Raw genomic sequence first — 17,514 nt, 5'->3', positions numbered from 1 at the left:
GTGATATAAACTAAGCGCAGCTTGACAGGTAGGGGTAGAATGTTTACAAGACAGGCAGCCTTCTAAGAGCAGAGATGCACGAGGTAGAACTGATTGATATATAGATCCAGATTATTCTGAAGTTAGATCCACTTTTGTAAACTGGGCCTTTAGGTATCCACCATAACTTTGAAGTGTGAAACTGAACTATCCCTTGAACTTAAACCACCACTCACATTTTTAACTTTTTAGTGTCATTGTAAATGCCCACTGTTTTTTATTATGTGCAGTGTATATAACAGTGACTAAATGAGACACAGTGGATTCTTTTCATAATTTGGTTGACTCAACATGTATCCTATGTATGGGGGTTGGAGGTGCAGCTAGTGTACCTTTTCCCTGTGGTGTGTGTGAGGTATAGTTACAATTTGTATGGCTCACCTTTTAGACTTTCCACTGGGCTAACACCGCCCAAGGAGCTGTGGGGTTGTGGCTCACCTTCATGAACTGAGTAAGAAATGGTTGGAGCTGCGTTTATTGGTCTCACCCCAGGAACAGTAAAAGGGTGTTGTAGGATAAAATCCCAAATCATTCCTCTGTGAAGAGGATGTCTCCCTCTTTAAATAGTTTTGTGTCTTGAAAATTCAGAGATACAGGACTCTCAGGCTGGTTTTTGGATTACAGGTAATACCACAGTGTGATATGACACTAACCCATACTGGTTCTGTGTGGAAACGGACAGTTGTAACTGATGCGACTCATATTGTGAACGTCTTTGCTTGTGATGTATTAAGTATTGGCTGTGGAGCTTTAACCTCGTGGTATCCACACTTATTGATGATTGACCATCCCAGTTAGTTTCCCATTAACTAGCAGGTGGAAGTTCCTCAAACTATGAGTACTATGTAGAACATGAAACTAAAGAATATTAAAGGATATAGTACCTAATTTAGAGGAACATAAAGTAATTTCTGTAGGAGAGTAGGGTCTGCAATCCTATGATCACCCAGATTTTTTGCTTTTGCTTCATTGGTTTACGACTTTCCCCGGCGGCGGGCCTGCCAATCAGACCCACAGCCTAGCTGTTCTCTCTCGAAATTAACACACATGTACATTAGGTGCATCCACTAATTGGAACTGGGCCACCTTATCAGTCCCTGTATCAGCATACCACAGGTATCCAGGGCATCGGTGTACCCAGGGCCTACCAGGGGCTGCAGCATGTAGTATGCCACCCCTGGATGGCCGCCCAAATCTGACACAACTGGCTGCACGACAGCTGGGGCAAGGTGGTGTAATCACCCATTGCTGTAGGTGTAGTATTCCTATACCTAACCCTAAAATGGACGCATGGATTCCTGTCAGTCACTCCTATGGCAGGCCTTATCAATCCTGAAGGCAGAGTGCTGGGAATCATGTGAGATGGTGCTCTGGCACGAGCTGAGCCCATCGACGGCTTGCGGAACCAAATCCTAATAGCCGTTCCATGGTGACGCGGGCCAACTACCTTAAAGTGCATTATAATCCTCGCGGTTATTTGCTAACTTTGGCATCGCATCACCCAAACATGTCGAGTAAGGTGTCATACGAATTGGAATACGAACCCCTCGCCAGTTCTGGCGACAGGGTTAGCATTCCACCCTTCTAGAGGGACACGACATGGAAGTAACCTTGAACCCCGGTTAAAGTTGACTCAAGCCTCAGCATCACAAAATGGATGCTGCCACCAGACACAAGTCTGACCTCCTGCTGCTGGGAGACCTTCCAGCGAGGGGAGCTTGGACAAAGGGTTTCCTGTCGAGGGCGGTGTTAGCACCATCCCAGACAGGGTTTGTGTATCCCAGGTAGGCAGGGCTGAAAGGAAGGTGATTGCAAGTGGCACCCCGGTGCTCACTGTGCATAGCCTGGCTCAAACCAGTTTCGGGGGCACACCAGCCCCTGAGCTGGGGCGAAGCCGGACAAAGGATAGGGGTGTAACCACCCCCCTCCTGGTCCCACCCATAGGTAGGACCTAGTCACGGGCCAGCCCCTTTTTCCTAGAATAAAGGTGGGAGCGGGTCCCCTTCCCAAATTGGATAATTCTGAATCTTGAACTACTTTCCACGAAAGGAACTCTTGACTATTTCTGAAGACTCTCCCTTGTGGCTAAGGAGTAGCCACCCTGCACCAGCAGGCACCACCTAAGCGCTTGCGGTTTGCTGTACGTCTCTCCCACGGATCAAGACTGCCCAGCTCGACGAGACCCGGGTTCCCTGCCATCTCTGACCTCTACCTACATCATCAGCCCAGCTGAGATTCGTAGGTGTGACGAGACCTGCGGGACCGGCCATCTTCAGAACCTGCATGACGCTTATCTAGCACGCCCACCGAGGGACCCTCGAGTGAGTGCACCTAGGGTTTGAGAAGCCCTAACCCTGAGCGGCTCCAGCACCGAAGTCTGCCTCCCCAGCATCCACGAGATCTGCGTGGGGGCCCTTCTGCTCCTTGTTGCTCACCGCGTTGTCCGGCCACTCGCCGACCGGCTTGTGGCCCTCTTCACGACGCACCACGACAGACTTTCATCACTGGTCTGGTAGCTCCAGACTGGCTCTTGCTCCCCTTCAACAGAGGAGTACCTCGGACCCTCCTGGTCCACTCCCGACGCCATCTTGACTCCACCGCGTGGGTTTGCCACTGCCAAGACCTGCTGCCCCATTCCTGGGCCCAGCATCATCGACAGCAGACACCTTCGTGGGACAGCTCGCCCTCCATCCTGGTCGCCGCCGCGCCTCCTGGTCCGAGGAACAGCCGAGTCCGACGTCACCCACTCACCTGGTCGAGGTGACTTCAGCCGGTACCTTCCTGGTACCCACACGATCGCTGGCTAGCGGTTGAGAACTGAGTCCCCTCTGCTTTCAGGTTTTCTTCATCACCGATCCAGGCTTGGATCTCTCTGAACATCAACACTGGTCGCCTGCCAGCAACTTCTTCTTTCAGGCTCCTGAGACTACAACGAGGACTCCCGACATCTTGCTGAACCCCACGCAGCCGCAGCCTCTGGGCTAGGTAACTCGAGCATCTCGGTGCTCCATCGTAGGTTCACTCTACAAGTGTCCAGTTCCTTTTTCGTTTAGTCCCACTGATCGGATTCCTCCGGAATCAGTAACTTTAAACTTTCTAACCTTTCCCATTCCACTTGCAGTGTAAATGGTTTCGTGCCCTTCGGGCATTTGTGTAAATTGTGCAACCAGAAGTATTTTCATAAGAGTTTTTGTAGTGTGCTTAGCTCCCTGACTCATAAAGAGCCAGGGTAGTCTTGTTATAAATAAATATCCTTTATTTTCATAACAACTTGTGTGGTGTCCTTTCACTTGGTGTTCAAGGGGTATATGTGATGGTAAACAGCTGGCTTAACACGCCCTCTAGAGTTTAGCCTGAAGACTGCTCTTGTCCACGCTACTAGGATAGCTGGTCTATAAGGTTGACTTACAACCAATCATCAATAAGGGTCGTTTGGAATGATACCCAGTGATCACTAGAATAGTGAGCACTACATATCAGGCCAACTTCTCACATTGGTGAGCAGCGGTTGGGATTTGAGCTTGCTGTTGTTTTACCACCCACGTATCCTAAGAATATCAAGTTGAAAGATCACATAAGTACCCAGGTACATATAACTTAACTTAGAATACTCTGAGTTCTACTGAACCAGCTGTTATAGTGAAACAGGGACTAGCACACCCTGACTATAACTCTTAGCAAGGGATCAGTAGAGAAACACATAGTGTAGGTAGGTGCATCACTTACACCTCACTAGAAAGCATGTCGGTCCACGGAGAGTCTGCAGAGACTCCCTTAGTGGTCAGTGACCCTCCACAGGTCGTGTCACGATATGCAGCTCTTAGCTTCACGGAGATGAGACAGCTGTGTGCCTCCAGGAAGCTAAACCAGGGTTCTAACCCTACCATCGCATTTCTGATAGGTCTCTTAGAGACTTACGATGCTAGGAGGTCCTCTAACACAGGCCCCCCTAATGCTGATGGGAACATGCCTCCCTTAGAGGGAACCCTTGGTGACCCTGACCTCGACCTCAATGGTGAGGAGGAAGAGGAAGAAGAGTTAGAAGGGGACGAGGCAGACGGAGGTCCCGTAGTAGTCAGTAGGCTCACAAGGACCAACTTAAGCAGGCATGAGAATGGAACTGGGGGAGCCCCGGGCCCACGCTTAAGCAGGCTTAACCTTGGGAACGGACGAGTTAGGTCTCTCTCGAGAGGCTCTAACAGATCTGTTCGAACACATGTTTCTCAGGCATCTTCTCAGAGAGGGATGACGTCCCCTCAGAGAAGGGAGCACGAAGCGAAGATGAGGGAAGTCAATCTGAGGATCGAGCGGGAAGAACTTGCCCTCGCCAAAGAAAGACTTGCCTTGGCCCGAGAGCAGAAATTGAGTGGGTTAGATCCCACTGGTGGCAGCATTCTCATTAGAGAGAAAGACAGGGGTATAGACACTAGACACCTGAGTAAAATAGTGCCCCCCTTTAAGCAAGGGGACGACATCCACAAGTGGATAACTGCCTTGGAGAGGGCTTGCACTGTCCAGTGCGTCCCCCCAAGTCAGTGGGCAGCTATACTGTGGCTCTCCTTTGAAGGTAAAGGACGAGACAAGCTCCTCACTACGAGAGCTGAGGATGCCAACAACTACCAAGTCCTGAAGAATACACTGATTGATGGGTTCGGCTTAACCACCGAGCAGTACCGGGTGCTGTTCAGGGACACCCAGAAAATTCAGTCTCAGGATTGGGCTGACTTTGTCGATTGTGCCACTAAGGCTTTAGAAGGTTGGTTGCTGGGTAGCAAGGTTACTGATTACACAGGATTGTACAATCTTATCATGAGAGAACAGATTTTAAACAACTGTCAGAACCAATTGTTGCATCAGCACCTTGTCGACTCGGAGCTGACCTCTCCCCAAGAATTGGGAAAGAAGGCAGACAGATGGGTCAGAACAAGGGTCAAGCAGAACCAGACTCAGAACCAAGGTGGTCAGAAGAAAGCAGACCAAAAGGGTAGTAACAAGAACGAACAAAATGACCAGAAGTCTTCGACAGGCCCCCAACAAACCAAAGAGGGTGGGGATCAGGCTTCACAGCAGAAAAAGAAGACTCCAGAAGGCCAGTCAAAAAGGTGGTGCCAATACTGTAAAAGTAAGACTCACTGGTTTAGTGAGTGCACCAAGAAAGGAGGGCAAACTCCTGCCACTGCAGCCCCTAAGGCACCTGCACCCCCTAGTACAGTCAGCAGTGGTAGTGCGCCTCCCAAGGCATTAGTTGGGTTAACCTTGGGAACTGAGGGGAGTGACGACTTAGTTGGCACGCTCACTCAGGCCGTCCTTGTCTGTACAGGGGATATGGATATGTCCCCTGATGCCAGTCCCAATACTTTGGGCAAATACAGGCAGACGCCTTTGATCAATGGAAAAGTGGCTCAGGCCTACAGGGACACTTGTGCCAGTGTCACCATGGTGACGCCTAACTTTGTGGACCCTGGACAGATCATGCTAGGTACCGATTACCTAGTGACCAATGCCAGCAATGTCACTACCAATCACAGTATGGCAGTTGTTGATTTCTCCTGGGGAGGGGTAAGTGGCCCGAAGAAAGTTGTGGTTAGTTCAGACCTCCCCGTAGAATGTCTGTTGGGCAATGATTTGGAAACGTCATAATGGTCAGAAGTGGAGCAGAGGACTCACATGGAAATGTTAGGCTTGCCAGCACATGTCCTTGCTGTGACCAGGTCACAGGCCAAAAGATGCCCCACTGAACAGATGCTGGATCCTGGAAGAACGGACCAGACACCATCCAAGAAAAGGAGCAGTAAGGGTAAGGCCTCGCCTTCCCCCTTGCCCCAGGTCGTGGATCAAGTCTCTGAGGAGGCTGACCTTAAGGAACTGAGGGAAACTGAGCCACAAGAGCTTGAACCTGGTCAGGTTGAGTTTCTGGGCTCAGGGGGACCCTCTAGGGAAGACCTGGGGAAGGCACAGTTAGACTGCCCCTCACTTGAACCCCTCAGACAGCAGGCTGCTGCTGAGGCTGCAGGGAACGCCACAGGTACCCACAAAGTGTACTGGGACGATGGACTCCTGTACTCCGAGGCAAGAGACCCCAAGCCTGGCGCGACCAGGAGGCTGGTCGTCCCCTTGTCTCTGAGAGGTTTCCTCCTTACCTTGGCCCACGAGATTCCCCTTGCAGGTCACTTAGGCCAGAATAAGACTTGGGACAGAATTGTTCCACACTTTCACTGGCCCCACATGTCCGAAGATACGAAGGAGTTTTGCCGCTCCTGTGTCACTTGCCAAGCCAGTGGTAAGTCAGGTGGCACGACAAAGGCCCCCCTCATACCACTGCCGGTGGTGGGGGTACCCTTTGAACGAGTGGGGATCGACATTGTCGGACCAATGGAACCCCAGACAGCATCAGGGCACAAGTTTATACTGGTGGTGGTGGACCACGCCACCAGGTATCCTGAAGCTATTCCCCTTAGGACCACTACAGCACCTGTTGTGGCTCGAGCCCTAGTTGGAGTGTTCTCCAGAGTGGGCTTCCCTAAGGAGGTCGTCTCCGACAGAGGTGCAAACTTCATGTCGGGATATCTGACTGCTATGTGGAAGGAGTGCGGTGTCAACTACAAATTCACCACACCCTATCACCCACAATGCAATGGGCTTGTTGAGAGATTCAACAGGACCCTAAAAGGGATGATTCATGGACTACCTGAAAAGCTTCGGCGGAGATGGGATGTCCTGATACCCTGCCTCTTGTTCGCCTACAGAGAGGTCCCGCAGAAGGGGGTTGGCTACAGCCCTTTTGAACTTCTGTTCGGACATCCTGTAAGGGGACCCCTTTGTTTGGTAAAGGAAGGATGGGAGAGACCTCTCAAAAAGCCGGCATCAAACATTGTGGACTATGTGCTCGGTCTCCGCTCGCGGATGGCTGAGTACATGGAAAAGGCATCTAAAATCCTTGAGGCGAGCCAAGAATTACAAAAAGCTTGGCACGACCAAAAGGCTGTCCTGACTATGTATCAGCCTGGACAGAAGGTGTGGGTGCTGGAGCCAGTGGCCCCAGCAGCTCTCAAAGACAAATGGTCTGTGCCCCAGACAATCATTGGACAAAAGGGAGAGGTCACCTACTTGGTAGACCTGGGAACTCCCCGGAGCCCCCACCGGGTGCTCCATGTAAACAGGCTCAAGGCATATGTCGACAGGGAGGGCATGGGCTTGCTCATGGCCACAGATGAGGGACAGGAGGAGGAGAATGACCCTCTCCCGGACCTGCTCTCTCAGAACCCTGACGATGGGTCAGTAGATGGTGTTGTCTTTTGTGGCAGCCTCTCTGGACATCAACAACAGGATTGTAAACAGGTTCTTCAATCCTTTCGACATATGTTCTCTCTGACACCCAGTCAGACCAATTGGTGTACCCATGAGGTCGACACTGGGGACAGTCTGCCCGTAAAGAGTAAAATCTATCGACAGCCTGATCATGTCAGAGACTGCATCAAGACTGAGGTGCAGAAAATGTTGGAGCTGGGAGTCATTGAGCCCTCGGACAGCCCCTGGGCTAGTCCAGTAGTTCTCGTACCAAAACCTCACACCCAGGGCGGTAAGAAAGAGATGAGGTTTTGCGTGGACTACAGAGGCCTCAATGCAGTCACTAAGACTGACGCCCACCCGATACCAAGAGCAGATGAACTTATAGACCGGTTGGCTTCGGCCAACTACTTAAGTACATTTGACCTGACAGCTGGGTATTGGCAAATCAGGTTAGCTGAGAAGGCCAAGCCCAAAACAGCATTTTCTACCCCGGGTGGGCATTATCAGTTCGTGGTAATGCCCTTTGGTTTGAAAAATGCACCTGCCACCTTCCAAAGGCTGGTGAATCAAGTTCTCACTGGGTTGGACGACTTCTGCGCGGCGTATCTGGACGATATCGCTGTCTTTAGCTCCACCTGTGAGGATCACCTGGTCCACCTGAGGAAAGTGTTAGAGGCTCTGCAGAAGGCAGGCCTCACTATCAAGGCCACTAAGTGCCAGATAGGGCAGACACAGGTTGTATACCTGGGCCACCTTGTAGGTGGAGGCCAGGTTCAGCCATTGGAGAGCAAAATACAGGCCATCCAGGACTGGGCTCCTCCAACCACCCAGACTCAGGTTCGAGCTTTCTTGGGCCTGACTGGTTATTACCAGAAATTTGTCAGAAATTATGGATCCATTGTGACCCTGCTAAACGATCCGACAAGTAAGAAGATGCCAAAAAAAGTTCAGTGGACAGCCAGCTGTCAAAAGGCATTCGATGACCTAAAGCAGGCCATGTGCACAGCACCTATCATAAAGAGTCCAGACTACTCCAAAACATTCATTGTCCAAACAGACGCTTCGGAGTTGGGTGTGGGAGCTGTTCTATCTCAGCTGAATTTTGATGGTCATGACCAGCCCATAGCTTTCATTAGCAGGAGGCTGACCCCCAGAGAGAAGAATTGGTCAGCTATTGAGAGGGAGGCCTTTGCTGTGGTTTGGGTCCTGAAGAAGTTGAGGCCATACTTGTTTGGCACTCACTTCAAGATTCAGACCGACCATAAGCCCCTCTTGTGGCTAAATCAAATGAAGGGTGAAAACCCCAAACTACTTAGGTGGTCCATTTCCCTACAGGGGATGGACTTCACAGTGGAGCATAGACCTGGCACTGATCATGGCAATGCAGATGGGCTCTCCAGGTATTTCCACTTAGAGCAAGAAGACTCACCTGGTCAAGGTTAGCTTATTGTCCCAAAGTTTGGGGGGGGGGTCATGTAGGAGAGTAGGGTCTGCAATCCTATGATCACCCAGATTTTTTGCTTTTGCTTCATTGGTTTACGACTTTCCCCGGCGGCGGGCCTGCCAATCAGACCCACAGCCTAGCTGTTCTCTCTCGAAATTAACACACATGTACATTAGGTGCATCCACTAATTGGAACTGGGCCGCCTTATCAGTCCCTGTATCAGCATACCACAGGTATCCAGGGCATCGGTGTACCCAGGGCCTACCAGGGGCTGCAGCATGTATTATGCCACCCCTGGATGGCTGCCCAAATCTGACACAACTGGCTGCACGACAGCTGGGGCAAGGTGGTGTAATCACCCGTTGCTGTAGGTGTAGTATTCCTATACCTAACCCTAAAATGGACGCATGGATTCCTGTCAGTCACTCCTATGGCAGGCCTTATCAATCCTGAAGGCAGAATGCTGGGAATCATGTGAGATGGTGCTCTGGCGCGAGCTGAGCCCGTCGACGGCTTGCGGAACCAAATCCTAATAGCCGTTCCATGGTGACGCGGGCCAACTACCTTAAAGTGCATTATAATCCTCGCGGTTATTTGCTAACTTTGGCATCGCATCACCCAAACATGTCGAGTAAGGTGTCATACGAATTGGAATACGAACCCCTCGCCAGTTCTGGCGACGGGGTTAGCATTCCACCCTTCTAGAGGGACACGACATGGAAGTAACCTTGAACCCCGGTTAAAGTTGACTCAAGCCTCAGCATCACAAAATGGATGCTGCCACCAGACACAAGTCTGACCTCCTGCTGCTGGGAGACCTTCCAGCGAGGGGAGCTTGGACAAAGGGTTTCCTGTCGAGGGCGGTGTTAGCACCATCCCAGACAGGGTTTGTGTATCCCAGGTAGGCAGGGCTGAAAGGAAGGTGATTGCAAGTGGCACCCCGGTGCTCACTGTGCATAGCCTGGCTCAAACCAGTTTCGGGGGCACACCAGCCCCTGAGCTGGGGCGAAGCCGGACAAAGGATAGGGGTGTAACCACCCCCCTCCTGGTCCCACCCATAGGTAGGACCTAGTCACGGGCCAGCCCCTTTTTCCTAGAATAAAGGTGGGAGCGGGTCCCCTTCCCAAATTGGATAATTCTGAATCTTGAACTACTTTCCACGAAAGGAACTCTTGACTATTTCTGAAGACTCTCCCTTGTGGCTAAGGAGTAGCCACCCTGCACCAGCAGGCACCACCTAAGCGCTTGCGGTTTGCTGTACGTCTCTCCCACGGATCAAGACTGCCCAGCTCGACGAGACCCGGGTTCCCTGCCATCTCTGACCTCTACCTACATCATCAGCCCAGCTGAGATTCGTAGGTGTGACGAGACCTGCGGGACCGGCCATCTTCAGAACCTGCACGACGCTTATCTAGCACGCCCACCGAGGGACCCTCGAGTGAGTGCACCTAGGGTTTGAGAAGCCCTAACCCTGAGCGGCTCCAGCACCGAAGTCTGCCTCCCCAGCATCCACGAGATCTGCGTGGGGGCCCTTCTGCTCCTTGTTGCTCACCGCGTTGTCCGGCCACTCGCCGACCGGCTTGTGGCCCTCTTCACGACGCACCACGACAGACTTTCATCACTGGTCTGGTTGCTCCAGACTGGCTCTTGCTCCCCTTCAACAGAGGAGTACCTCGGACCCTCCTGGTTCACTCCCGACACCATCTTGACTCCACCGCGTGGGTTTGCCACTGCCAAGACCTGCTGCCCCATTCCTGGGCCCAGCATCATCGACAGCAGACACCTTCGTGGGACAGCTCGCCCTCCATCCTGGTCGCCGCCGCGCCTCCCGGTCCGAGGAACAGCCGAGTCCGACGTCACCCACTCACCTGGTCGAGGTGACTTCAGCCGGTACCTTCCTGGTACCCACACGATCGCTGGCTAGCGGTTGAGAACTGAGTCCCCTCTGCTTTTAGGTTTTCTTCATCACCGATCCAGGCTTGGATCTCTCTGAACATCAACACTGGTCGCCTGCCAGCAACTTCTTCTTTCAGGCTCCTGAGACTACAACGAGGACTCCCGACATCTTGCTGAACCCCACGCAGCCGCAGCCTCTGGGCTAGGTAACTCGAGCATCTCGGTGCTCCATCGTAGGTTCACTCTACAAGTGTCCAGTTCCTTTTTCGTTTAGTCCCACTGATCGGATTGCTCCGGAATCAGTAACTTTAAACTTTCTAACCTTTCCCATTCTACTTGCAGTGTAAATGGTTTCGTGCCCTTCGGGCATTTGTGTAAATTGTGCAACCAGAAGTATTTTCATAAGAGTTTTTGTAGTGTGCTTAGCTCCCTGACTCATAAAGAGCCAGGGTAGTCTTGTTATAAATAAATATCCTTTATTTTCATAACAACTTGTGTGGTGTCCTTTCACTTGGTGTTCAAGGGGTATATGTGATGGTAAACAGCTGGCTTAACACGCCCTCTAGAGTTTAGCCTGAAGACTGCTCTTGTCCACGCTACTAGGATAGCTGGTCTATAAGGTTGACTTACAACCAATCATCAATAAGGGTCGTTTGGAATGATACACAGTGATCACTAGAATAGTGAGCACTACATATCAGGCCAACTTCTCACAATTTCTGCCAAGAAAAGGGGCATGTCCTGCGTACCCTCCTCTCCATTCCCCTCTCCCTTTTGAAGACAGAGCATGGAAGTGCTGCCAAGGGCAGACCAGCCACCAGTTCAATTATTAGGAGACTGTCCTTACAACTGTATGGCTGCCGGAATTGTGCCTGTCCGGCTGCCACCATGTCTAGCACAGTCCCTTATGTGCAAAACCATCATGTAAGCCAAACGTCTGCTAGACTGTCCCCCTAATGTAAGGTGGCCGATTTGCCACCATGTTCAGCCCTATTCGTTTGATGCAAAATCACTATGTAAAAAACACTTTGCAGTTAAGTACAGGAAAAAAATGGAAATGTCTGTAACACACCGAAGAAAACACCCAGCAAATCTAGGACATTTTTCATGTGGGCACTGAAAATGCCCCCACGCATTAAGGCTATTTCCACTTCCCACATTTGCAACAGTAGTTCTCTCATGCCATCTTGGCATGGGTGACCTGGCACAATAGACATTTTTACACCAAAGTGCTGCCGCCACGCAGCTGGGTGTGTCTTCGGAGGAAAAAAGTCCTGCTTAGAGGCAGAAACATTAACATCTGGTGGTCCATCTACAGCCAGTGCAGCTTTACATTTTCCTAAGCACAGGACGCTGCCTACACCATACTCCTCTGGGGAGAGCCCACATACTGAAGCAAATCTCTTGGCATAAAGCTGGACAGAAAAGTATCCTGGAGGAACTTCCTCTCAAAGGTAAGATAAGCCCTAGTAATGTGTGGATTGCATAACACAGTAACAAGGTTAGGACAGGAAGATATGGTTGGTGGTTCTGATACCAGAAGTATTGTTGCTAGGGCCAACTCTGAGGGACTGCTTACGGTACATGATTGTTTTTTGCCCAGCATTTAAAATGTTACGTAAAAGTAAGTCTGCAAAATGTATTGGAATACGAGGACATGTTGGTGACACTGTGGAACCAGCAATGCGACGTGCAGATGTGAAAATCAGGGTTCTTTTTTCAGATTTCCCTGAAATCCAGCGACCTTGCAAGTTCTGTGGACGAAGTGGAGAGGTCGATCAAGAAGCATGAAGCCTTTGAGAAGTTGCTGGGATCTCAAGATGAGAAGGTATGGAGGGCCAGTCTGGGAACATTGTGTCGGGTTGTGGAATACATGGGCATTGATTGATAGTTGCAGGATCCCCTGTCTGGCTAGAGCACCTCTAATTGCTGACTTCACTATCGCGTGTATGGACGGATGTTTGGATTTAAAGCACACTTAATGCCCAATTGCATGCAAAGGGCATCAGACAGAGATGGCAGAGTTTATGCAGTTTAACTTTTAGGGTGTTTACAGTTAGGTTGCTATTTCATTAAAATGGCCAGGTGCATTTAGTCTGTACTCTTTAGTTCCCGCATCTTGTCGCGTGTCCTAGAAGGCAGGGCCACCTCGGAGGAGCAGTCAGTGTTTATGTTGTGCACTGAGACATTTTCCAAGGTGGCCTCTGTATAGTGCAATGCATGTGGGAGCGAGCTTCTCAGGAAAAGAATATGCTTTGTGATTCTTAGTCTCCAAGAACTCCTATGAGCATGGGGGATCATTATGTTTGACTCTCTCAGGCCCGATGTAGAATTCAGGCCGGACACTTGAGCCCTGTGTTTGTGCTGGGGATGGAAGCACCGGGTGACCAGTCAGCCCTGGAGCGGCCTAGCCTCAACGCTCAACCTGCTTTCAGAATGAATGCCAGATTCACAGGCATTGCGTTCTATCGAGATGTGCGTCTATATGAATGCCAGGATCTGTCATATGACAAACACCTTTGACATGTATCATAATAAACCTCCAGGCACTGAAAGGCTCACATCACAGGCATACTGACAGGCGGGCATCGGGGAAATGGAGGGATCAGCCTCGGCAAGCGAGGACTTGTAGGACAAGAAGAAAACATTTGTCATCAGCAAAAATAAGAATGGAGGTTTTAAGAGTCGTCATACATTGAATAATGTTTAGTGGTGACTTTGAAGCCTAAAGATGTATTTAGATAACATCTTTTATTCTTGTCAACAGTAATATATAATAAACGAGTACGAAAACTGACTGAAAGTATTTCATTTGAATGAAGATAAATACTTTACTCGATGTTTAATTGACTAACTGGAAGAGAGCCTTCCAAAAAAGGATATTGTACTGGCACAGACAGGGAAGCCTAGTGTTAGAGTCCTGCACTCACCACAAAGAGGTGGAATCAGCACCATCCATTGGGGCAGACGTGGTGCATAAAACCACATTCAAGAGATTTAGATGCTTTTCATATGTCCAACCTCCACCCTGTACTGGAACAGCGGGGGTCACCCTGTAGCAAAAAGTCCTTGTGGCCTGTGACATCACACTGACCACCCCATATGGCCACATACCCAGCTATTGATGCCCCTTGCATGGATAGTGATACATGTTGGTGTCATGCGAGGCATACATTCACCCATTTGAGAAATAGACTAGAATATGCCAGTCGATGGCACAGCAATGGTGTCCATGACAACAGAGTGTATCCATGACAGCAAAATGGTGTTTATGACGGCACAGTGATATCCAACCAGCAAGGTTCTTCATGTCAGTCCCTCACACGAACTGTACTGATGCGGAATTATGAACATTATCCCGAGATCCTGCATGGGGCATAGTTCTCACTGTGCTGTTCTGATATTTCCAGATGGTGTCCCTACAAGACCAGGCAGCGAGATTGCAGAGCAAAGAAGACAGGAACCGCGAAAACATGCAGATCAAGCAGAAGCTGAATTCTCTTCTGGAGAGGAGGGCGCGGATCAAAGAGCTCTCGTGCACCCGGCGGAAGGAGCTGGATGTCTCTCGGCTTCTGGCGCTCTTCAACCAGAATGTGGCAGAGGTACTCAGAACAGTAGGACAGTCTGTGATCTTGTTGCTGGAGTTGTATCACAAAGGTGATACAAACTGGTGCAAAGTGTTGATTTTTGGGATTTCATTTCCAGCACAAAACATTTTGAGCTGGAAAGTAGCTCAAAGTAACAGAAACTAGGTCTTTGTACTACTTTTTGTCAAGGAGGCATTACATGGTTCGTGCATTGACATTCACATGCAACCACTCATGGGCTTTGACACAAATCCCAATCTACTAAGAATGGTTAACAGAGATTTGCGCTAAGAATGTACACCACCCCGAGGCTGGTATCAAGTTAGAGAAAAGTTTTCTTGTCTCGAAACTTTTCTAGCGTGGCATGTGTGCTGTACTGTACAGCACCAAAGTTATAAAAGTGTTAAATTATATAAAATCATAGTATTTTACAATGGAAGAGTCCCCTTCTAGTACAAAACCTTTGCTTGACATCACACACCCACCTTTGGATTATGGTGCAAGTGTATGTGCGTTGGCGAATGGTAAGCTACAGTGCAGCAGCGCAGTGATAGAGGAACACAGTGCCAACCATAGGTGCTCTGCCCAGGTCTGCTCTGACCATTTCACGTAGCACAGGATGCGACCCTTCATTTCTAAATGAGATGTTTTCATCCATTTCTATGAACAACAGACTGTTTCAGTGCAGGGAGGTGGTTATAGTTTATTATGTTTAAAAAACAAAGATTGGGTAAGAAGTTTTAAATTGAAATGCACAGTAGATATGGAAGTGAGTGGGAACAGGTAGTGTTTGCTGTAAACAAAGAAGAAAAGCTTTCACAGCTCCTGGTCTCCTCTCCAAAGACCCCAAAGACTCGTATAGAAACATCCCATTTCTGTGCAAGATTTTGGTCGCAATTTACTGTAAAGCAGAATAAAGCAGTCTGATATTACATCCAGGACAAAAACGGAAAATGACTACATTTACATTTAAAATCTGCTCCGTTCCCAGCCTTCGTAATGCAAGCTTATTTCCTTTTTTGCTCCTAGTGAACGTCCTACAGCTAGATACTTGCATAAACCATAGTTAAGGAGACAGTACACTACATAAAATCATGTATACTGGGAAAGGATGTATGGAGATGGTTCATTTAAACTGACCATGGCCGAACCGCAAAAAAACGTAAAGGGGGTGCAATACAATAATATGCGCAGAAAGAGATAATTTCCTTAAATGACAGTAAGTCAAATTTGTATTATTTCCAGTTATTAAAAACCATCCCAATATAAGAACCGCAGTCGAAGTAAAACACATAGTGTGAGCATTCAATAGATAAAACAACACACAACGCTGTTAGGGACCGAGTTCCCTAAAGTGCAAGATGCAGTAATAATCACCTATACAAAAAAATATCAAAAGCGTAAACCCAAGTCTAAGATGATAAAAAAATACGGACTGTCCCCAGAATTCTTAAGTCTGTCTTCAGTCTGTCTTCAGTCTGTCTTAAGTCTGTCTTAAGTCTGTCAAAATCCTAACTTTACTACTACTAAATGCCTTCTGTGAATACCAAAAGTAGTAAGTTTAGGATTTTGTCTTAAGTTAGTTCTGTGAATCGGGCCCCTTGTGTCAAATTAGGTATTTTTATTATCTTTAAAGTCCCCCGGTAGGATATAATTAGGTGCTCCTTGAAACACGTTGAGCCCACCCTGGCTTTTAGGGGCTCGGGTGGATCCAATGATGAAGCATACTACTACTAGAGTGGGTAAGCTTCATATATAAAGAAAATAATTACATACATAGCCAATGAGTTCTTAAGTTTAAATGTGCTGTGGTCAGAGATTGTTTTTATTGTTTTTTGTTTGGTGCCTATGACAAGGAGGTCACTTTTCTGACTTGAAACTTTGTAAGCGGGACTCCATGCCCCAAAGATCAGGTCACCCCAAAAATCAAAGTACTCAGACTTTACCTCTGGCGGTTCAGCTTTGGGTTCATCGTGCATGCAAAGGCACCCTCCCCATCAGCAGACCCTACATCAGTTTAGCGCAGTAGCAAATAATAAGTAACTGGGGCCACCCAAGAACTGAGTTCAAGATCAGGGAAAATGTTAAAGGGTTTTATTACAAAATCTTGAAAATAAAGTTTTACATAAATAAGGTTAAATGTCATGAAGGCACAGTGCAGAGTACCTAATCAAATAAATCAGAAATATTTTAAGTCCCAAATGACAGCAAAATCATAAAATAAACTGACATCACTTCTATACAATATTTAAAAAACTCATTTCAAGTGCATTCACACTATTGTAGTGTTACCATATTGGATCTATTATTAACACATTATTCAGCAACATTTATTTTCCATGGAAAAGAGTCACTCCTAAAAACACTACAACAAAACTCAGCCAAGTGATAAGATGATGTCGATCAATGCATTGATTACCTAACGTCACTGCTCATGTGTTTTATTAAAAACAACGTTATTGTTTTTTATTTACACCTTCGCAGTAACCATTAAAATAACTGTCAAAACATTCAGGTCATTTGAGAGAACTGGATGAGCAACAACAGTATCTGGCATTATGAAGAAATGTACACACAAGCAAACAGATGAACTTCACATTTGTGAACAATTATCCGTATCTGATAGATCCTTCTAGCCGCAGATTCCGTACCGTAGAATTATCCTTAGGAGTCAGTCTAGATCCAGATTTTTTTTGTAATTCGTACTCCTGCGCACTGGTTGGTGGTATTGTTCGGCTCCACGTGGTGTCGTCTGTATCAACCGCGCCAGAAGTGACGTGCGCAGTACCTGTATAGGTGCCATCTCAGTGCGCTGATGGCAGTTCTTTTCTTTTCGCACCAGTCAGTGCAGATCTGGAGAGAGCTATGCCTATTCACTTTTTTACTAGCCTTTTTTTTACTTTTGTCAAAGTCTTTTGAGAAGGTTTTCTCCTGGTATGGCACAGGGTCAAGACTGATTTGCACATAGCTGTGTCTGAACTGGGGTGGCGAAGTGAGCTAAAGAACGATGATGGAATCAACCCAGATCTGTGACTGAGGGTGAGTGTCTGAAAAGTTTCAGCGCTCTGTCCATCATCTCCTTTTGTTTGCTTTGTTTGCCCTAAGTTGGCAGGGTATGCCCTAACGTGGGTCCCTTGCTCACTTTGCCACTGGATTCAAGCTAGCCTAGCTGATGAAGGGTGTTACCCCAAAACCGGTCCCAAGATGCTTGTTTCCGGTCCAGGGAAGACATGGCTTGGTAGTTCGGGCTGGACTGT

General features: G+C 48.5%; 1 protein-coding gene across 1 annotated transcript in view; it reads left to right on the top strand.

Moving 5' to 3' along the window:
* Positions 1-17,514, top strand: part of SPTBN5 (spectrin beta, non-erythrocytic 5) — a 1,776,766-nt gene that overhangs the window by 1,009,760 nt on the left and 749,492 nt on the right. Inside the window, exons 37-38 of the mRNA XM_085627084.1 lie at positions 12,394-12,498; positions 14,081-14,272. Coding sequence (XP_085483210.1) covers positions 12,394-12,498; positions 14,081-14,272 — 297 coding nt within the window. The remainder of the gene's footprint in view (positions 1-12,393; positions 12,499-14,080; positions 14,273-17,514) is intronic.

This window comes from Triturus cristatus, chromosome 9, assembly GCF_964204655.1.
Source record: "Triturus cristatus chromosome 9, aTriCri1.1, whole genome shotgun sequence".
Taxonomy (NCBI): domain Eukaryota; kingdom Metazoa; phylum Chordata; class Amphibia; order Caudata; family Salamandridae; genus Triturus; species Triturus cristatus.
The sequence above is the reverse complement of the archived record's forward strand: the minus strand, read 5'-3'. Positions and strand labels throughout refer to the sequence as shown.